At 36.6% G+C, this 22,737-nt stretch overlaps 4 protein-coding genes across 4 annotated transcripts; 2 read left to right on the top strand and 2 right to left on the bottom strand.

Annotated features, from left to right (window-relative positions):
• On the top strand, positions 1-2,033 carry LOC119086035 (multiple inositol polyphosphate phosphatase 1-like). Its single transcript, XM_037196609.1, has 2 exons — positions 1-1,081; positions 1,301-2,033. Exons 1-2 carry the CDS (start codon positions 6-8, stop codon positions 1,473-1,475), a joined length of 1,251 nt encoding a protein of 416 aa, XP_037052504.1. The 5' UTR covers positions 1-5; the 3' UTR covers positions 1,476-2,033.
• Positions 2,034-4,104: 2,071 nt separating this feature from the next.
• LOC119086037 (uroporphyrinogen decarboxylase) lies at positions 4,105-5,877 on the bottom strand. The gene is made up of 7 exons (XM_037196611.1): positions 5,718-5,877; positions 5,547-5,660; positions 5,312-5,482; positions 5,096-5,254; positions 4,888-5,031; positions 4,501-4,824; positions 4,105-4,433 (listed from the first exon to the last, which is right to left on the bottom strand). Exons 1-7 carry the CDS (start codon positions 5,733-5,735, stop codon positions 4,287-4,289), a joined length of 1,077 nt encoding a protein of 358 aa, XP_037052506.1. The 5' UTR covers positions 5,736-5,877; the 3' UTR covers positions 4,105-4,286.
• Positions 5,878-6,197: 320 nt separating this feature from the next.
• Positions 6,198-11,197, top strand: LOC119086036 (transcription factor GAGA). Its single transcript, XM_037196610.1, has 7 exons — positions 6,198-6,745; positions 9,526-9,801; positions 9,869-10,043; positions 10,111-10,299; positions 10,367-10,504; positions 10,573-10,868; positions 10,931-11,197. The coding sequence occupies exons 1-7, from the start codon at positions 6,554-6,556 to the stop codon at positions 11,078-11,080; spliced, it is 1,416 nt and encodes a 471-aa protein (XP_037052505.1). The 5' UTR covers positions 6,198-6,553; the 3' UTR covers positions 11,081-11,197.
• Positions 11,198-18,268: 7,071 nt separating this feature from the next.
• Positions 18,269-20,622, bottom strand: LOC119086038. The gene is made up of 2 exons (XM_037196612.1): positions 20,405-20,622; positions 18,269-20,305 (listed from the first exon to the last, which is right to left on the bottom strand). The coding sequence occupies exons 1-2, from the start codon at positions 20,489-20,491 to the stop codon at positions 18,881-18,883; spliced, it is 1,512 nt and encodes a 503-aa protein (XP_037052507.1). The 5' UTR covers positions 20,492-20,622; the 3' UTR covers positions 18,269-18,880.
• Between the last annotated feature and the right edge of the window lie 2,115 nt (positions 20,623-22,737).

A 22,737-nucleotide genomic window follows, 5' to 3' on the forward strand; every position in this document is an offset into this window, starting at 1 on the left:
TCAGAATGTTCACAATTCACGGTCCATATGAGCCTATACGAGGGCAAAGGATTAACGCGAATGTGTCAACTTGTACACCTTCCAAGTTCTGGATGCTTGGTAGGTATGGAACTAGACTACCTAGTAGCACCGAAACGGCTAACATGCTTGGAAACTACGAGCGTCTTCATACAGAAATACTAGAAAACTACAAACAAGGCAAAACGTCTCTGTGCGCAGCTGATTTTGAGTTGCTTGAAAATTGGGAATTGAATCCGGATATTGCACTGGAAAGGGCGGCACATTTGACATCAGTTGGATGGGATGAATATGAATGGTTGGCACAACGTTATCAGGCTGCATTTCCAACACTTTTGCCATCAACATATTCGCCGAGCGACTATTTTTTTCGCTCCAGTGGCTTAAATAATGCCGCTAGAAGTCTTTATGCATTTGCCGATGGCTTATTTGGAACAGGTGGACATGAATCGGTTGAATTCGCAGATGTTCCTGAGGTGGACTACTTATTGCTTCCTCACATCCAGTGTCCTCTGTATCAAGATGTGATTTTTTCCGATAGACGGGAACCGGAAGCATTTAGACAGGGACCTGAGTACCAACAGATGGCGATACAAGTTAGTGCGAAATTGGGTTTTCATGCATCTCAGGTGTTACGGATCAACGAAATTGACATTTTAGCTAGTTTTTGTAAATACGAGCAAATTTGGTATTTGAACGGAACGTCCCCATATTGCGCTGGTTTCTCCATTGCTAACCATCAAGTTTATGAATACTATTGGGATCTGGACCTTTACTACAGATTCGGCTATGGACACCCAAATTATCGTAGACTCCTCGAAAACATGAATTGCTTTTTAATGCAGGATCTGCTGACCGCTATTCAATCAAACAACGACGGCGACCACAAAGCCAGAATATTTAACACAAACAATATAACTTTGATATTGTTTCTGCTTCACTTTGGTGTTTACGAAGATGACACTCCGTTGACGAGACATAATTTTGCTCAACAAACGAACCGATTGTGGAAGTCAAGTTTTATCATTCCGATGGCGGCTAACTTAGCCATTGTGAAATATGAGTAAGTATAATTCTATAAAAACAGCAACGATTTGCAGAATTTACAGGATTTGCAACGATCGTGAACATCTGAAAAGACCGTCGTATTATAAATGTCTTGTTTCTCCCACTTTTGTCGTTCCTCCGTAATGAATACGACGATCTATTTATATGTTCACTACCGTATGAACCGAGCTTGGAACTGAGACAGGATAATAAATTTTTCTTCGATTTGTCTTAGCTGCGCCAATGAAGACAACGACATACTTTTCTTACTGAATGAAAATCCATTACACATTCCTGGATGCGAAGCTAATGGATTGTGCAAGCAGTCACTACTTTTGGAAAGATTTGGCCGATTCCTGACTGCAAACTGTATGGAAACGTTCTGCACTAATTCATTTAATGATAGCTGATGCTGACAGAAGGGCCTAGATTTGAATTTGAATTTTTAGCGTCTTCAGTTGTTTTGGGTATACTTTTAAAGACGATCAAAGAGAACCATAATTTAAAAAAATCCGTCACATATGAAAATAGCTATTTATGACAACGAGTGCAAAGTGTTTTATTTGGCACTAGATGTGTAATTCTGATACGAAACCGCAGGTCGAGATGCCCAATACACGTCGTGTGCCTCATGAAACACTTTGCATCCAGATTCATATACAACGTTTTATGCAACAGATGAATCTAAAGTGTGCGGATTTTGCACATATTATGATATACCAACGCACTGTCACAGTGCTTTGGATATACCTACTGTGTCGTATACACGCATTGTGTTTTGCCTTATTTTCTCACCTTAATAGACCAAGAGAAAATTATGTTGTCTTGACGACTAGTCGAATGAAATTTCTAGAGAAATGTGCAGTACTTTCTCTCCCGTGGGGAGAAAAATAGAACTTTTCTCATTCGAATTGTCATTTTGTTTATGTTTCCGAAAATGGTATGGCGAATCGATGTGTTCGTTTCGTGGAAAAACGGCAAAACTTGCATGCATGAAAAACGTTTTGGGAGAAATAGGAAATTTCCAACTCGAGCAAACATCTCTCTTGTTAGAATTTCCCATTTTCTCCTATCGGTAAACAAATAACTATTTGTTCTTCTCTTATGTATTTCGTTCTCTTTTTTATTCATTTTAATTTAAAATAAACAAATTTCAATCAACTATCTGCTTCATTCTTTTCCTCTGTGGTCAGTTATAGCAGTTGAAACATCATCTAACGTTAGTACCATCGATGTAATATAGGGTAGATTGGTATACACGAAGAACGAAAATTCGGAAATATATCACACACACAACGACAACAATATGTAATCACAACACAAAGCGAAGGGACATTCGAAAAGGCAAGGGACATTAAGATTTTGAAATATTTGTATGGTTCTTACATTCTTTTCCGCAAAAAACGTTCTTCGTGTGTACCAATCTACCCTATGGTACATCGATGGTTCACACATCCAATACTATTTTTTTGACTTAAATTTTGACCGATATTTTAAGGAAGGTTTGTTGTTATAACACTGCCAGTTATTAATGTTCGTAATGTTCTTGTTCTATTCAGAACACTGAGTGCAAATGTGTACATTAACGTTTACGTTTCTAGTATGCCATCATTGTAAAAAATTTCTTGAGATACATTCTCTGTACAAAAACACACAGGAGACAATTTGTCTGTTAGCATAATTCGTGATAAATTGATGTTTAACAACCGAGCTAACGACCGACATGCTAACTTTGTCCCAAATAATTTTTCGACATTTGCTGCAGAACAATCTATTGTGTTGACCCCAAGTGGCGAAGAACTCGATAAGTTTTGCGCTAGGGCTGAAATCGGTTGTATTTCAATTGGAAATTTATATTTCCAGAAAAAAATCGGCGCTTTTCTCACTTAATCGAACGAATCGACTAAAAATGAAATTTCCGTAGCTCGAGAATCTCCATACGAGCTTTGATCGCCACATAATACTCATATAGGATTGTCATTTTCAAAAAAAAAAAAACAGTGGAAATGTTCATCAAAGTCCCGACCAGAGACGATAGACTGGTATCATTCCTATTTTGATGTTAGTAATTTTGGAGGAAGTTAGAATGCACAATTTGCTTTGAGTAGAAATTATAGGCGATCCATTTAGTCAATTTTAGTGGACATCCCACATCCGTAAATAACGTTAGGACTTAAAGAAGGAAGAGGGTTTGGACCCTCCTGTAAAAAAGATGAATTTTGGTTTGTTTTACTGGAGGAGGGGCTTTTAAAATTCAAGGAAATGTGCTGAAAGGTTGCCCCATTATGTTACATTTATGAAAAGATGTGATTATTGAGTTAGTAATACAATAAAGTAAGCGAAAATGAGACCAGTTTACGTCATCATCACGCACAAATTGAATCACTTTCACCGAATAATGATCGTTTTCCCAGTATAATATTTCAAATTCATTTTGATAATCTTCTCGCCACAACAAACGTTTCGGTTAATTAATCAGCAGACGGTTTTAATTGGTATTCGCCACAACAAACGTTTATCTTCTGTTAATTAATCAGCAGACGGCTTTAATCGGTATGTTTGGTGTACCTGAGCACGTTTGCATTTGATAAAATTGTTTGCGGTTTCACGTAATACTACTAGATGGATCTGGTACAGTATGCCGACATTTTCATTCTCATAATTTTACAGATTAGTTTCGACTCAACATAAAATCGCTGTCATCAATTGCTCGAACAATCTAAGGTTCTCTGGTTGACCGAAGATTAATTAGATTCCATTCTCATACGCGGCTCACTATTTTGCTTTTCTGTCAAAGCTCGGAACAGGTCAGGATTCACCTTAACTACCTTGATCTGCCTAGATGAACAGACTCGACCTGAGCCTAATATAACCCATTTTTAACTCATAAAATCGCCCTCAAAGAAAAGGTCAGTTCATGTCGTTTCTTCAGAAATAAAGGTCATTTCTCCGCTGCATGAGACGACCATAGTCACCGAGCTTAATTTCTTCTTCACGGGAAAGTTGAATTAGTTGACTAGGTACACTGAAAAATCAATGTTTCAATTTAAAATTCTAAATTTATTGCTCAACGTGATTTAAAACTCTAATTTTTTCTTAGAAAAATTCTAAAATTATTTAAATACGATTTAACAAAAAAAAGTAGCATAGCCATCGTCTGACCGTCACCCCCACCAACAAACTAAAAAATTATTAGGAGTTAGTGCGCCTCGCAAACAAAATTATTCGAACGCACTGTGCACTGTATTGACGAATGTAGTCATACTCTCAATGGGTGTCAACGGTGTGATGCCATGACCTAAGTTAGCAATATAACGATCTTTACCGAATTTCCTCACCATAGCCAGAGTCAGTTCTTTCAGTTCATCCTGTGATGCATAGGTCATTTTTACAAAATGCCACAAATCAACAAAAAAAATTCAGTTTTCAATGTACCTGTGTCTTGTACAAGTCCTGTGGATCTAAGTTTCCCTGTAACGTAATGTTTGGTCCCACGATGCTTCTCGCCTCAGTCGGATCAACAGTCCAATCCAATCCGATAACTTCATAGCCCAGCTGTGATTGTTCTTTCAGCGAATGTCCACCTCCTTTGGCATACATCACCATTGGCACCGGGTCTATTCCTTGGCTCGATAGTCTGTCGTGCAGTTTATCGCGAATCTGTTTACAGTATGGTAACGACACTAGCGCGAATTGCTCTTTGGTGATGAAATCAGCACTGGATTCAAACACCTGCAGCATTTGTGCTCCGGCTTTCACCTGTAAAATTTCATTGAGGTTGTGGTGTCGAGATAAAGAAAGTAAAACACCGAAATCAATTACCTGCATCTCGAAGTAGTCCACAATCACAGAGGTCAATGTTTCCAGAAGTTTTTTGCTGTCATCTGCATAATTCTCCAACCAATAAATCGCCTTTGACATCGTCTTGCTACCACCACCTTCGATCATGTAGCCCATTAATGTCCACTGTAATTTGTCGAAGTGACTTTGACGTTAACTGATTAAATCGAACTACAACACTATAACCAACCGGCGCTCCTGTAAATCCAATCAAAGGCACTTTTCCATCCAAATTTCGTCGCATCATTGAAATGGCATCACCGACATATGTTAATCGTGACACTGCATTTTCCACTTGTAATTTGGACAGATCTTTCGGGTCAACCAATGGTTCCGGAAACTTGGGACCCTTTTGAACGTAATATTAGCAAACGGTTCATTAGTTTTGACACTAACTTAACATTACCTCTCCCGGTCGCATTTCCACGGTCATCCCGAGAGCTTGAGGAATCACTAAAATGTCCGAAAAAATTATCGAGGCATCCAGATCGAATCGTAGCAGCGGCTGCATCGTCACTTCACAAGCAAGTTCGGGAGTCCGGCAAACTTCAAAGAAATCGTGTTTCGCACGCACTTCCTGAAACGAACAGCCGGTGCTGTTGAAAACAATGACTGGTAATGATGATTGACGTTTATTTCACCTGAAATTCCGGCAAATATCGGCCAGCTTGTCTCATGACCCATACCGGCACTTTATCAACGGGCTCCCCGCGAGCTGCTCTCAATAGTCTATCATTTTTCAGCACCGGAAAATTCTACGGACACATTGCATCGTCGGAAACGATTTGCAATTTTAATTTGAATTGACGTACCTTCGCTTCTGATGACATTATCGTAGTTATGCAAATTTGTCTTTTATGCAAGAGAGAACATCAAACGGCAAGAACACTGGCACGAATGATAAAAATCTACGACAAACATTCAAAATGATGACAACTAACTTTTCTCCGATTCCCAGCTGAAATTTCATTGTTCTACACTGTTTTCGTATCTGTTGTCACAATAGACAGTGTATTGAATTGAGACATGTTTGAAAATGAGTAAATTTGTTCGATGAGTCGCATAGAATTTTCATTTAGATGGGCGGAGACTATTTTCCAGGTAAAGTTTCGATTATTAATCGGTTTCTCGTGTAAAAACTCTGAAATCAAAGAGAAAATCGTCATTTTCTGATCCTCTCAAAGCGTTCGACGATGACAGATTCTCTCAATTCTCACAAGATGACGACACATTGCTCAAGCCGTACTTTAACATTTTCATGTTGTTGCGTCTGCATTTTGGGACAGCACAGAAAAAAAACTCTTTTCTCTTTTCTTGGGACACTCTTTGGGACATATTTTTTTTGTTCAATTTGACAGAAATTCATGGTGTAGTTTCTCTGAATTTTCTCAATTTAAATCAAATCATTTGTGACTTCAACATTCTTCGTCGGCAGCAAAACAAACTAGAAATATCAGTGAAAATGTTTCGATTATCCGATATTTTGCTCGGGCTGTAAATAATTGTGTAAGACGTAAGCATAAAAATCGAAAAGAGTGGAACGCGGAGTTGACTGCAGTCATCATCGAATGTTTGTTGTAAATGTTTTTTGTCACACGGTTTAAAACAAAAACGCATAGTTTATCGAAACAATAAAGATATTTGAAATATGTCGCTGCCTATAAACTCATTATATAGTTTGACGTGGGGTGATTACGGGACCTCGTTGGTCTCTGCCGTGCAATTATTACGATGTCACGGGGACTTAGTTGATTGCACCTTAGCTGCAGGTGGACGCAGTTTTCCAGCTCATAAAATTGTTTTGTGTGCAGCTAGTCCATTTTTATTGGAGTTATTGAAGGTATGTTCGATAAAAAATTGCTAAATTTTCATTTTAATTGTTTGTTTAAACCAACACCATTTTTACCCGCGATATTGACCGATAAGTCGCTTCTCTTTTACTAAAAGTTGTATTTCTTTTCGTAAATATTTTGAGCACATTTTTCATTTCTCTTCTCATCTCATCTCTGTTTTCTTTTCGTTATCTACAAGTTCTATATAGGTTGGTATTAATTTTCTCTTTATGACAGGGGTTCGACTCACAGGTTGCAATTTTTATGTTTTTAAATATCGCCAAGCACCATCTCAACAATCGAAATTTGTAAATTGAAACAATTTTTTTTTCGCATGGTGTCCACAATCTTGTAGTATAACAAAATCGCGAAAAGTTGCTTGGTGTCGACACTATGGTTTCGTTGGCGTTCGTAGGTTTTTTTTCTTCTTCATATTAGTAGTTTATAGCGACCATGTTACGTTTGACTTTATTTAAATATTTGGATGATTGTATCAATTCACAAACAACGTGATCGACGAACATTGTAACATTTGAAATATTGAAAATATTTTGGAGAACAAGTTTTTCTGAATGCATTTTCGTTGATAGAGTCGAACATTTTTAATCGATGTCAATCGATGCTTGTCATACACTTTTATGCGATGTGTATGCGATATTGGACTCCCGCTATTTGAATTTTCAATTAGTAAATCTCGTGTAGAGATAACATCGTTTTTAGGCCTTGGTAAGATTGTGGGTACTTTTCAATGCTAAAATTTAAGTTTTTTTACTGATAAAGTCGCAGAATGTACTTAATGAAGGGGGTCTAAGTCCAAGACGTTTGCAGGAAAGTCTTAGGTGAGAAGCTAAGTCGATTGTTTTCTATGGTTTCACTTCCAACAACGCATTTTAAGCATGAGTTGTACACCTTTCGACACAGGTATGCCGTTTAGCTCTCTCTTAACGAAAGAACAGTGGAAGCTCCTCCCACTTCTCATTGTTAAAAAGTAAACAGAAAGATAAACGCAGTAAGTGTGATTACAGCTTAAAGTTGCAATTGCAGTCAAAAAAAGCATGCCGTTTTGTCGCCGTTTTCGCTTGACAGATCGTTTTTAACAATAGGAAAGAGGCGTGGTTTACGTAAACGGAAACAAAACAGAGTGCTTTTTTTGACTGCTGAAGACCCTAAGGCTGCGAGCGCACTTACGCCGTTTAGCACTCCGTTTACGAGTGAACAATGGAAGCTCCTCCCACTTTCCATTGTTAAAACGTAAACGGAGAGCTAAACGGTGTAAGTGCGCTCGCAGCCTAAAGCTGTCAGCGGTCTTACGCCGATTAGCACTCCGTTTACGAGTGAACAATTGAAGCTCCTCCCACTTTTCATTGTTAAAACGTAAACGGAGACATTGTATCAAACAAATTGTGGCACTGTAAAAAATGTGTGAAAATTTTTCATACAAATTAGTACTCTATTTGACAGCTGTCATTTGAAGCACTTTTGCTTGAATTGCGTTGCTTCCAACCATTTCTTTCTTATCATTAAAAAATTTCTAATGAATATTTGAGTTTCTTGAAAGAAAAAGAACATCCAAACCCTTTATACCTAAGACATATCATTAAATAAATCGATTTATCGACCGGTAAATTTTTAAACATTTAGTAAATCGATTTACCAGAGTAATATAGTCACAGTCACCTGCTTTATGCTATACTTCCCTCTATGTCCAACACATTTTACACGATGAAAATGGTCAATTCCCTCTCGCTCTGACAGAGAATAATTTGAATTAGAAAAGAATCTCTGAACCCGAAACCAACTAAAGCTATAAAAAAAACGCATGAAAAAGCATCTCAAAATATTTAACAAAAAAAAAATTAATCGAACCACATCACAAATTTGCATTAAATTGCGCCTGTTTTAACGATATAAACTCATATACAAAGTGTTTAATGCATTACTATATTTACTGTTACGTGAAGTATGCCAACGATACGGTTTGTATATAGTACTATAGCTGCACAAGCGTTATCGTAATATTCAAACGTGAACAATGTTGTTGGCTGATGGTTGCAGAGAAATCGAAGCTCTGTCAATAAATGAACGAAATATTTCCTCGACAAAATTATGTATCGATTGAGAGGCAGGAGGAACATAGAATGGGCAACCCGAAATATTTTGGATTTTTTATTGTATGGTGGATGGAGGAAGGGTTTGATGTGTTCAGAAAAGGGGGCTAGTTATGTGCTATCGACAACGATGACAAGAATAAGAGATGAAATATTGAAGTAGTAGATTTTGAATCAAGCACTAACAATATACTTTACACAAATGAAGGACTAGATTTAAGAATTGCCGTTTCCAAAAGGTTCATCGACACGAAATTCCATCGGACCCATCTGACTTGATGATCCCACAGAGCCAACGAAATTATATGCCGGGCAAAACGAGTTCCTGATAAGTTCTCTAGGTCATTTTTGAGAAAACGTTGAACCGTGAAGTAGAAATCTCATCTAAAAATTCAAAAAGACTGTGACATTGGCCTGACTTTTACCTTCAAATTGTTGATATTAAGCTAGTAAATAGACCTAGTGCTGATTGGTTAGATGTCAAGGCTGCACTTCAATGCTACGTTTGGTTGGTGAAGATTTAATTAGTCCGCCCGCATCTCCGTCTAGTAACTTTAAGTAACTTGCCGAACACAAGGCTTGATCCATTATTTTATAAACCGTGGAATGTTCGTCGCTAATTGTCCATAATGACAAAATTTTCAAATTGGACGACCGATACATTTGAAAATCTCTTACAGAACACTCCATGCAAACATCCGGTCGTTATGTTGGCCGGTGTAAACGCAAGCGACCTGGAAGCGTTACTCGAATTTGTGTATCGTGGAGAAGTAAGCGTTGACCACTCTCAACTGCCGTCACTACTCCAAGCCGCACATTGTCTAAACATACAAGGTCTGGCACCGCAAACGATATCCAAAGACGATTACACAACGCAAATTCAAATTCATCCGGGACTGATACCGCAACACCACCTGAAGGCTGTTATCGATGTTGGTAACGGCACAATGGTCAGCGTAAGTGTTTAATGGATTTGTGAGACCGTTGGGTTTCGATTTGTTTAATTTTGCTGTGTCCATTTAGAACGAAGAATTGATGACGATTCATGAGGCCGATCAACATCAAACCGTACAAGCTCACGTTGTCGAAGAAATATTGCCGCATGACATTACCGAAGTTGTAGGCGATGTTAAGGATGTAATAAATCAATTCTTGCCAAACAGAAAACGAAAACCACGCGCCAAAAAACCGACCAATGGTAAACATTTCTGTCAGTTGACTGAGGACACTGTGTAATCATTTGTCCGTTTTTTCTTCTTCTACAGCTAAAGTACTACGTATCGACGAGAACATTCAAATCCAGCCACCGACACAGCAGCAACAACAGCAACAACAACCCCAGCAACAACAAATGCAAGTCCAAAATGAATCCAAGTCCAATGCCAATGCACAAAACGGAGAAGATAATAAATCGAATATCGTTGTCGTCAAAACTGAGAAACCCCTGTCATCAAGTAGGAAAACCATAATCTTAAAATAGACCGACTCATCACCCTCTTTACTCTCTGCTTCCTTTTGCAGAGCCGAAATCACGATCTCAATCCGAACAGCCGGCATCTTGTCCCATCTGCGGAGCGGTTATCAGACAGTCCAGAAACTTACGGCGTCATCTTGAACTTCGTCATTTCTCTAAGCCAGGCGTGAAAAGTAACCGAAAAAGTAATTTTTTGCTGGGACTATCTGAGCAATGTGACTTCTAACTCTAACCGGTTCAATTTCGTTTCAAGGTTCAACCAACTCGGCGAATACATCATCCTCATCGGCAACGACAACGCAAAACACTACCGGACAGGGCAACGTTCAAACCATCCGAACTCTTACCGTGAAAAAGGAACCTGAAGATTCTCCGTCAACGTCAACGCAACAAACAATAGCACTGACGGTGACGCCGACCAGCACGATGGATTCGAACAATGGCAACGCTCAGCATCACATAGTGACCCAGCACGAAAACACCGACGGTACAACTTCGCTCTCTATAGCTCAGGTGCAAGGCCATCAGCTCATCGGCAATTTGAATCAGGTCAGAATTTCGGCTTCCCGAGGGAAGATTAGATTTTCAATTTTTTTTTTCTTTTGTCTCAGGCTACCATACAAATTCGAAACGATGATCCATTGGAATCGAATTTGATTACCACGCACGAGCCAACACTACGACCGCATACGGAACTATTTCGAGTCGGTGCCGTTTACACTCTGGAGGAACGTCGCATCGACAATAGTAAATTAACTTAGAGTCGTCAAGTAAGACATCCGTCTTCAATTGTAGCATTGAAATGTTGCGACATTTAAAATTGAACGTGAGGAGAAATGCTACGATGGCGGATGGTTTGACCAGCAAACAGAAAAGAAGAATCCAAAATTTAAATTAACTTTGGGTGGCTGAATTTAGTGCTTTTTGTAAAAATAGAGTAGCAACAAGCAACAACAAAGATGTTTACCCATCTGGAATCGATGAAAGGATTAATCAAGTTCAAATGTTGAACTCTAACGAAACAAACTTTCACATTTCAGTTGCACCTTACCCATCCAGAGTCTGTACAATAACAGGTAAAGTTACAACAAGAACAAATTCAGATTGTAAATTGAAAATCGAAAAATTGAAAATTGAAAAATTGAAAATCAATCCGGGAAACAATTATGAACCGCCCGCGTTTCTCTTTAATTTATTTCATAGAAGAAGGAAGTAAACGTAATTATTAAGTCAGTTGCTGTTTAATTTCGTTGCGTTGTCTTACGTTACGTTAATAAAAAAATAATAAAAAAAAGTTTTTAGATTTAGTTGGCACCTCAGAGATCGCCGTATTATACATGAATAATGGATGGATCAATGATTTAAAACAAATGAATAATTTTGCAATAAAATTTTGTCGGAGTAATTTTTGTTACTAGGAATTTAAGTGAACGACAACCTTTAACGTTCGTTCTGCTTGTCAAAAGCTTTTGTTTTTGAACATTTTTTTTTTTAATTTTTAATATTTGCAAAATTTTACTTTCGATGGAGCGGTTTTAGCGCACTGAATTTCATTAAAAACAAACAATTTAAACAAAAAGAAAATCATATTTTTGTGCTGCTTTAATTGTTGATAATTGTACATAGAAAATGAAAAGAAAAACCTTAACTGAAATGACCGATACGACTCAAACTGAATATACTGGACGCTTGAAAATCATTGTTTCGGATGATAAATGTTTCAAGGGGCCACCTGGTACGCAGGTCTGATTGAACATTTTTTTTTTTAAAGAAAAAAATGAAGGAAAAACGAACAAAGTTCGTACTTTTTGGGGGCTTCAAGTTGCCCATCAAGATCTCAAGCTCTGATTTCGTCTCACGAACTTCAAGAAAGAGTTCACTCTTTCCACTCGTACGGAACTGTTTAAGTGTGCGCTATATATGATTAAGAGCCCGGGGCTTATTTGGGCCGCTGGCAATTTAAATTTCAAAAATCGATTTTACGAGCAGTTTTACAATATTACTTGAACGACCGTGGGAGTACAGTCTGACCCTGTGTATGATCCTGTCTATCAGCGACGACTGAAATAAACGATAAGATCAGTCCAGTGTTCTATTATATAGCAAAGCAAACGGCTTAACTAATGAAGTAAAAATTTTTGTGTCGAATAATAGTCGATACTCTTAACCGTAGAAGTAACAGATATAATTGTTAAACGACAATCCGCCTGTCTTTTTGAAAGGTTAAATAAAAGTCTGTGGAAAACCCAAAGCTTCACTTAAAATACGGAACAGGTGACGGTCTCACGGCCTAAAATCAAATGTTTGATCTCCAATCTGAAGCCATAACTGTTGACCAGAAACGATTTTGGTAAAATTCAGTGTCAACCTGACATTACCCAAGACTTAGAAATCATTAGCCCGTCAGGTTTTAAAATTGAAAGAAATGAGGCTCAGATCAACTTAGATTCCAAGTAATTTCTAGTAATTGCAGGCAGGGCTTTTAAATAATAGTAGCACTTAGTGACTTACTTTTGGCTAAGACAATTTTTAATCCACTTTTGACCGAGGCCACGATGACACTTTTTTTGCCAAATGACGAAAGATTGTAGATCGTATGTCGTATCATGGCTTCACGGTGAAGAGTCGATTTTAAGAATGTCTTTGCCAAAAATGTGTCGCCACGTCTTACAATTCCTTTGAATTTATTAACCGACAGAGAGAAAACTCGTAAGGTAACGCAACAGTTACAATCAATTACAGACTTAGGGCAAATATAGTGTTAAACAATTTAAACAAATGAATTAAATCTTTAGGTTCAGGTATCAGATAGACAGCTCCGATTTTCTCACTTTTCTGACTTGGTCTCATCTTTTCCACCTATGTGGTGACTGCTCAGAAACAACCTCGGGACTTTCGTACTAAAATAGTTTTCAAAATTGCGTTGATCGCAAAGAAAGTGTAGAAGAAGTATTTGAAGTCGGACGGGCTCTCAAATGAGCTGATTAGTTCCCAACTTTTTAATCACAATATCATCTCGTTTGTACAGTCACAGAAAGTGAAATTTGAGAATGAATTCCCTTCAGGTGTTTTTCAACTGATCCACACATACAATCAAAACTGTTTATACTTGTTTACATGATTGAAGCTACTAAATTCACGCGCGTGATAGTGGTAAAACCGTATGAAGACGTGAAAAACAGTTTTGATTGTTTGCGTGGATCAGCTGAAAAACCGCTGAAGCAAATTCATGCTGAAATGTCACTGCTTCTGACTGTATTTGATATTATCTTTGAGAATAGAACCTTTGCTAACATCAACTAACACTTCGTCCGCTGCAGATTTTCAATATCTTTCAAAAAGTGCGTACCAGTATAGGGATACCGTTGGCATTAAATATTTATTTTCTGCCCATGAAGTATCGACCAACAACATTCGGTCATATCGATAAACAATTAAGAATCAAAATCAAAGAAATTTGTAAATAAAAAATGGAAAAAGAAAATTGTGTCCGGGGGCATAAATGAAATTCAAATGGAAATTTATATTTATGTAGAAATGGAATGGAACGGAAATGTGAAATAATTTCCGGATCATATTTGAATTAAAATAGAATTAAAAAAAGAAATTATAAAAATTATAAAATTCTTGGTTTAGAGTGTGTGTTTTTTTTAAATGTAGTGACTGTGGTTAATTATACATTATGCAAAATGCAGATTTTTTTTATTTGTTTAATTGAAATAATATATTTTCTCCATCTGTACAAAAGAACGAAAAAAAACACTGTAAACTAATATTATTAATGAGTTTAATTTTAGACTAATAATATATACTACATGGGACTCAATCACTAAACCATTAATAGATAATGTGCGTTGAGTTGTGAATAATTGGAAATTAATTCAACGAGAAAACGAGAGGAAAATAACACAATGTCTTTTGTAGAATGTAATACAATTAAAGAAAAAAAAAATAGAATTTTTATTCAGATAACTTCAGATAACTTCTTCTCATATAAACAATGTCTGTCGCATCTTTTATCATTAGTCAATTCTTTCGTACTACATCAGAATTTACCTTTGTGAAAATCTTTACGAATCAAAGGTTCACGTTCTTCAAGTAGCAAATAAAATATTTCTATTTTCAGAGCGGTAGATAGATGCAATTCGTCTTGATGTGTTAGTACTTGGTGGCTCGTTAAGAGGTTCCGAGTCTTCAGTTTTCGTACAAACCATATACTATGTCGCCATCTCGTTACATTCGAATGTAACGCTTGTGATTAGTCTTAATATCATTGTGGTTATCCTTCATGACAATAGAAGTGGCAGTCGACCACCATACAAATATAGTGAAAACAAAATGGCCGTCGTGTTAGAAAAATTGTGTTTTTAATTAATTTCATCAAAATAAAACCTAATTTCGAAGAAGTGCGACCAAATTTTCATTGTAAATAGTGTAATGAGTCGTTTAAACATAGCTGCTTGTGTGTCACTGTCACGGTTGTTGAATTAACAGAAAGTGTTGAAAATCTTGAAATTTTTGTTTTGCCTTGCAGAAGTAAAAGTCATTGTTTTAATCAAGTAATTTACTAAATGTGAAACCAAATTCATGATAATTAAGGTCCAAATTAAGTATTCGAGACGTGAGTTCATGTGTTCATGCCTTGGTCTGGCATACCTAAATACGGCCAATTTTTCTTCTATTTTTGGTAGTGTGTCTAAACTGAACGCTCGGAGCCTTTTAATAAGTTATAAATGTTAAAATAGAAAGTGAGTTGACACTTGGATTTGTGCAGGTTACTAAGAAAACCAACTTCCTAATTATTTTAAAAAGCTCAGGAAGTGTTTTTTCCTTAATGACTTTCTATGCTTCCAAGTGTTCGCCCACCTTTCATTCCAAATTGTGACTTTCGAACCTGAAAGAAATGGATGAGATGATGATCTCTTGAATAGCATATGATGCAAATATTGACTTCATAGATTTGTATCCCAGCACTAAGACTTTACTCAAATGAAGTAGCAAATTTGATGAATTTGTTGCGACACTTATGTCGTTTTTAAAAGGGTCAAGTTGAACTCACTATAAAGTAGTTCCACGTTTTACTTCCGTCATTCGTCCGATTTGGAAGGGTTACTTGTTTGACGTTTTTGACTAAAATTAAATTCCTTCGATGCGGGAAACCAAGAACAAAACATTGGGAAAACGGATCTTGTTTTAATTGTTAGTTCAATATTGTCGAGAATTCATCAACGTACTTACTTAGTGCATTCATCTATCGAACACTCTGTCTATTTCTATTCAAAATACAACAATTTAGTTAAATATATTAAAACTAAACAAAAAAATCAAATGAGAAAATCTCACAAAAAAAAAACAAAAAATCGGAAAAACTTAAACGAAACCACGGCCGGAACTTTTCCGTTTGGTGCAAATAATAACAAAAATTAGAAAAGGAAAACATTTTGTTGTTTTTTTTTTAAACAAATGAATCTAAAAGAAAGAAGAGAATTACGTACCAACATAAAATGAATTAGTAAATAGTGTTAAGAGGAACATTTGTGGATTAAACAAAACAACAAAAAATATTTTAAAAAATCGATAGTTAATTATGTGTGTGTGCATTATAGATAATAATTTTGTGACAATAGATTTAGTACTTAAACTAAACCTGAGAACTAAATCTTAAAAAAAAAAAATTGTGAATTTTTCGTGTTATCTATACCAACCAACAACAAAAGAAATCTTATAAAAAAAGAGCAACAAAAAAAGAAATGAAGAAGGAAACACATTCATTCATTCGTTAGTTTTTAAAATCTTTGAAACATAAAAATCATTACAATTTTAACCCAAATTATTATCTTGTAATATTAAGGAAATTGTCATATTCATTGTATCTTGAACAGTAATGATAATTTATTCAAGAAATTAAAGTTAAACGTATTTTAATGTAACGTTGTCGCGTTTTTATTACATCACGTTCATCATGGGTTTCTGTAATCTTTTGCAACTTGCAGTCATATGGTTCGAATTCGATTGATAAGTCGTTATCGACAATAATGACAAAATAATAGAGAAACTCTGGTAAGGTCTTCTATACAGATAAAAATGTGGAATTTCAATTTTTAGGTCCGAGTGGATTACTTTCAAAAAGTTATTCTTTCTGGATTAGATTTTTAATCTTCGCTAAAAATTAAAAAAATGTAATTCCTTCAGGGATTAAAAACAGGACTAAACAATAATATTGGGGGTTGAATGATTTTTTTTTTATTATTATTTTTATTAAAATAGCTGTCCTAGTAGGACATGCACGGAGGCCACCATCGGGCCCATTGTGCGTTTTTTGCAGCACTATGTTGTTTCGACGAATCTTCCTGTACTACTGATGTCGTTTGGTTGTAAAGATTTAATTAGATGATACCTAACAGTGAATCCGCCCAAATATTTTCTCCTTGCGGTTATGAAAGCAGGACAGTAGCACAAGTAGTGCTCGCCTGTGTCCTTAGGATCGCTGCATTGTTCGCAGAGATCATCCGCGCGTCTGCCGATAGTGGTTAGATGATTGTTAAAGCCAAAGTGTCTTGTCATTACCGCTGTATAGTTTTTGAGTCTCGTCCTACTGATGTTTAATAAAAACTTGGAGTTGTTTCTGCTGATTTTTATGCAATTTTTGGCTTGTCTACAGCTTATCTGCCCAGAACTTAATGAATTTGATGTTACGGAGTGATGTAATTTTTTGTCTAATACAATTGTATGGACATTACTCCACATTACAGGTTCGGGACCTATGAAATCTGTTTGTGCACCATTTTTCGCTAGAATGTCCGCTTCCTCATTTCCTTTAATTCCAGAGGGTCCTGTAACCCATATTAGTTTTACTGTGTTTCTCTCAGCTAACTTATTTAGTAAGTTCCAGAATTCGAGAGTGATAGCAGGTTTTATCACAGGCGAAAGTAATGCTTTTAAGGCTGCTTGGCTATCTGTATAGTGTGTATAGTGTATAGTGTGTACAATGTGTCTTAAAGAAGTAGTATGCTTCTATAACAGCTCTCATCTCCGCCATGTAAATAGAGAAGCACTTACCGAGCGACAGAGAAGTGACAGAGTAGTTTCTCTCATAATAAAGGCCGGCACCCGCTGATTCGTTAATTAACGAGCCTTCCGTAAACAAATTTAGGTCTAGTGGCACTGGGAGGCTTCTAGAGCTGCTAATGATTCTGTCTGAATATAAATATGCAATGGAGGGAGGTTCAGTAGTGCCTTGTAGCCGTTGGAGTTGATTTCCATTGGCTTGTTATCGCTAAGCAAGCTTTCCTTTAGTTAGTTGTTCTTGTATATATTTAAGCTCACATTTGATGTTCCATAAAAATGAAGCATACACTAAGATTGGTCTGATGACCGTTGTGTATATCCAGAACAGGACTTTCGGTGAATGATGTTACTATTGCTAAGAATTTTCCGTCTATAATTTGTACATTTTTACAACATAGATCAATGGATGTTCTCAAACTAGGCATGACCGAAAGCACTTGACCTCAGCTTTCCAACGAGCCCACTCACACCTACTTCGCTCCTATTTAGCGGCCATAAAGTGAGTCTAAAAAACACCCTTTTTCCACCTTCGGAGATCTTCCACCAGCAACGAAGGGTAGCTCGAGACTATCTGCGGCCTGTTTTGAGGTCTTTCAAACCATTTTGCATTTCCTATTTAAGACCTCAAAATGGGACTCATTAGCTAATTCCTGCATCCATAACACTCTAAATTATTTACTGCCAAGGAATAACGTTATAAGTCATACCTTACCTATTTTGCTGTGAAATTTTCAGAATTTTCTTTTAGGTGTGTTTAGTTTCCCCGTAGAATGTTCGGATAAACTTGTAATCGCAGACATATTAGCCATTACTTTTCGTTAATAAAAATTTTATAATTTCAATTCATGGTTTCCAATGCCATTTTATTCAAAAATGTTTATTGTTAACAATTCTTTGATGTTTATAATTTCATTTCTATGAGAAATATTACAAAAAATTCAATTTCAAAATTTCGATTTTGAAGAAAATAATAATAGCAAAAGCTTAAATATCTACTCTCTAAATAGATTTCATATTCCATTCGATGGATTACTAATAACATTTGAAGTACTAGAAGAACAAAATTTCGGATTTTTTGAACATTCATTGTGATCAAATGCTATTATTAACACTGCCTTTCAGCAAAAGTTGCCTTAAGACCCAGTATACTCGACATCCATTTGAAAGATTAAAAAACAATCTTCTATTGAACATCAAATGCTGATTACAGCATTAGTTCTTCTTTGGCTGGGTGTCCTCATTATCTAGTTCGCTGTACTGTTTTTTTATTCAACTGTTTACATTTAACAGTTGTAGCTCCTTTGAATTGTAACGCATATTGCATAAGCTACGCAGTGCAATTTTTTCATGTAATTTAATGTTGGAATTTAAAAAAAAAATGAAATGTTGCCATCCGAATATAAAAAGGGTAAAGCTTTGACGATTTCTTTTAAGTTTATGAAATTTACGATTTGAGTTCACGCAATATGTGAAAACTTAAAAAAAAGATCAATCTACGTAAGGTCTTTACGATAGGTAAAATTACCCGTCGATAAGTAGACTTTGTACTTTTTCAATACATGTTCGAGATCATCCAAGCCCATTAGACTTCTTGGACATTTCAACAGTTCGAATCCGCCATTTTCCGTTCCCTTCTGTCCGGGCAATAGTCTTGTGAATTGATACATTCTACAATGCCAAACTTTTTGCATCCAAATGTGTTCGCTTCGCACATTGAAACTAATTTTGGCAAAGAAGTCGTGTCTTGTGAATAGTGCAAGAGCCAAATCCAAAAAATGTGCACCATTTTGGTCGGTTGAAAACTCTTTTAACAGTCGAAGCTTTAACAAGACGTCATGGTTGGTAATGGACGCATTATTTTTTACAATTATTCGCGTTAGTTGACCAATTGAATGTAGCTGATTGTAGACCTCTTGACTTACGGAAGATGAGTCGATTTCGAGACGATTCAAATACTCGAAACGTTTGAGAAACCACAACAGATGTTCCGGTTTGTTTACCTCACCCACAACTTTGACGGATCGAACGTTAAAGTATTTCTGGAAAAAGTCGACCGGTAGATTACCATTCGTCAATCGCATCAGTTCATTGTAATCGAGTGGACCGTGATGCGATATGTTGGCGCACAACGAGCCATAATTGCTGATCTGAAAAGCTAAAATGTTTTTCGACGCTTCGTATTCGTTGATCGTGCTCCGATAGACCAATTCGACCGATTGAAAGTAGATTTTCTGGTGGGGTTTCTTTATAAGTAATAGATTCCGTATGGCTTCCATGGATGCATCAAAATCATCCGGACCATCATCATCAAACGAATTGCAGACCAGCGTTTGTAGTTCGCCAAATATTGACCAAATTTTACGGTGTCGAATAGTCTTCCAATTAACCTTCAAATATTTAAGATTCACCAGTTGGTCAGCAGTTTCGGTGTATCGAACCAGTTCAAGATGTTCAATGGTGGTTGGATCGGCGATACGAATTGCCTCGAATTCGCTGCACGTGAGCATGGAAAGCTTGGGCGTATTCAAGTGAAGTTCACACTGCTCTGAATAGCCTTCACCAATCTCCAATCGCTCCAAATTCGGTAGATTCAGTTGAATGATTCTAAGCGCATTAAAGTAAAATTCATTCATCTCCAATCGTAAGTGAACAAGTTGATGTAGGTCGTTCAATCGATTCCAAAAACAAGGATTCTCCACTCCACCGTGATAATAAAGTTGTTTGAGCTTAGCCAATCTGAATGTCCACCGATGACCAGTCTTTTTTTCATAATGAAAATCGATTAAATTCGAGTAACTGAATTGTTCGTTGGTAAATTGCCAATAGTCTTTACGGCTGCCATATGACGATGAGATGTTCCAAAAGATTAGGTCCGTGATTGGAATTGCATCACAAATCAACATGAACTGTCGACAGACCTGATAATAAACATCGTGAAGGTTTTAACGTTTTGACAATTCAAAACACTTTTTAGCTTCAGTGGCCGGATAAAAGAATCTCTCTTTCTATCAACTTACCAATCTGCAGTTATCAAGATCTGTAAGCGGAAGATGCTTGAAAATTTGAGACAGCAATTCGACAGGCAGATCATTTAGTGTGGACATTCTCAAAAGTTAATTCGAATTCTATGAAAATAAGACGATCCGTTGGGTGTTCAAAGTCCGTTTAGCTTCTGCAGTAGAAAGTTATCGAATGGCATGAGCATGATTCTAAAGAAAAAGAGCACACCAGGACCGCTGTATTGATCGATAATTTTAGGAGAGCAGAAGAGAGAGCCGAACTAACAATATTCTAAAGAAACATCTGTGACAGGGCTGTATTAGTACGAGAAAAATGTACAAGATTCAAGAGTAAACGTTTAAATGGATGAAATTAAAAATAGAGGAAAGATTTTCAGCTACAGGCAATTCGTTTTGTTTAGAAAACAATAATAAAAAAAACGAAGGTACAGATTCATCAACTGCTATTAAAAGGCCGCAAATTGTCATTCTTTTGAAAAGTGACTATTCGCAGTCATCTGCAAATATTCAATATTATTGCTATTCGCGTTTACTAATTTGAAAAATTCGAAATAACTGAAAATATCTTCTAAAGTAAAAGTAGAACAGGTTGCATTTGCCTACATTACATACTAACGTAGACGACGACATCTTTTTTCTTTATAATTCTTCGCACGGAACCCATACATTTGTCTATTGTTGGGAAGATTGTTGGTTTGTTACTTATATCAAAACAAAGAAAATTCGTTCAGTCAAAAAATTAAAAGCGAAGCGTTTGCATCACTGTTTCGATCTGTGAGATGATATGAGCACCTTTCGATGCTTCGCATCTAATATTGCTGTTCAAAAATACCACATCTCATCAGACCATGGCGACAGTGGCAAAAAAATGACAACGAAAAAATTAGAATTATTCGACAATTTGTAAAGTACGCAACCCTTTATCTCATTTAAAAAATGCAACTTAACTTTTTCATTCTAACAAAAAATTGCCAACTTTTGGCTTCAAAAACAGAGCTCCTATGAGTTTTTTCAACTTGTAATCATAAAACGTCTCTGCAATGGATTCTCTATGAGATTACCTGTTCAGACATACCTCACACGATGTATTATGTCGTCATTTGCCGATTTTGTTTGCAAATACAGTTGAAATTTTTGGTTGAAAAGTCTTAGTTGGGAACACTGACAGAGTTACCCTGCCCGAGTGAAGGCGAAGAACAACAACGTTCTTATGGTATTTCATAGCTGGACTCCTCAGCTATTCACTACAGTTAGCAGCAATTTCTTCTGTTCCCAACTGCCCGAGATATCTGTCAACATTGTGTGCAATTTCATGCTACTACCCCAAAAATCAAAAATCAGCCTAGGCAAGGGAAAAATGAATTTAAAAAAAATTTTTTTGCTGTTTCGCATTCCTTGGTCAATTCTGAGTACAGCCTGGGGCCAGGCCTTTTAAAATAAAAACAAAATGAAAATACGACCCACCCTAGTGTAAAATGTAACATTAGAGACTGTTCATCGATTTTACCAACTACATCATTACAGACTGTTGATCCCCTTTACAAACTGTAACATTACAGATTGTTGCTCCGTTTAACAAACGGATCGGTGGATGATTGTTCGTCCGCGACGAAAGTCACTTCTATATCCGTTATGTCGTCATCATATGCGGTCTTAACGTAGCCTTGTGAGGACACACAGCAATCTGACATCTGTTCCATGTCTATGGACTTTTCGATGATATCAAACGACATCAACTCTGCATCATTTGTGGCAGAGCCTATTATTGGACATAGAAGTTCATGTATTCTCGATTTTTTGCAAGCTCTATATGCTATATGTTTCTGACGGTGATGGTGTTGATTTGGAGGCTTTTCAAATGTTGTGGCATCTGACTCCTCAGTCAGTATTGATTCAATAGTATTGAAGATTCAGTGCTTTCAACACAATGTACTTCTTCACAACAGGGTCCGGTAATGGCAAGGTAGCGATCCTCGTTATTTTTTGTGTTTCTCACTCAAACAATGTCCAGATTACCCTGCCCTCTTTTGGAATATCCACAGTGACTAAAAAGCGTTGCATTTCATAACCTTCAAAGATCAGAGATTTAATGGGTTCGTACCTAGGAGATGCGGGAAATCAGAAACAAAACTACATTTTTTATTTACATCTTTTAGAAAAAAATTCTATTTAAAATCGCTTGATAAGATTTTAGTGTAGACAATTGAGTCGTACAACTTTACTATTGCATAGAAAAATAGGTCAGCATCCTCTTAAATTTTTTGTGTAACAGTAACTTATTAACCGTACGAAGAAACACCTTTGGATTTTTGGCTAAAACATGAAGAATC

The sequence above is a fragment of the Bradysia coprophila genome, chromosome IV, assembly GCF_014529535.1.
Source record: "Bradysia coprophila strain Holo2 chromosome IV, BU_Bcop_v1, whole genome shotgun sequence".
NCBI classification, from domain to species: Eukaryota; Metazoa; Arthropoda; class Insecta; order Diptera; family Sciaridae; genus Bradysia; species Bradysia coprophila.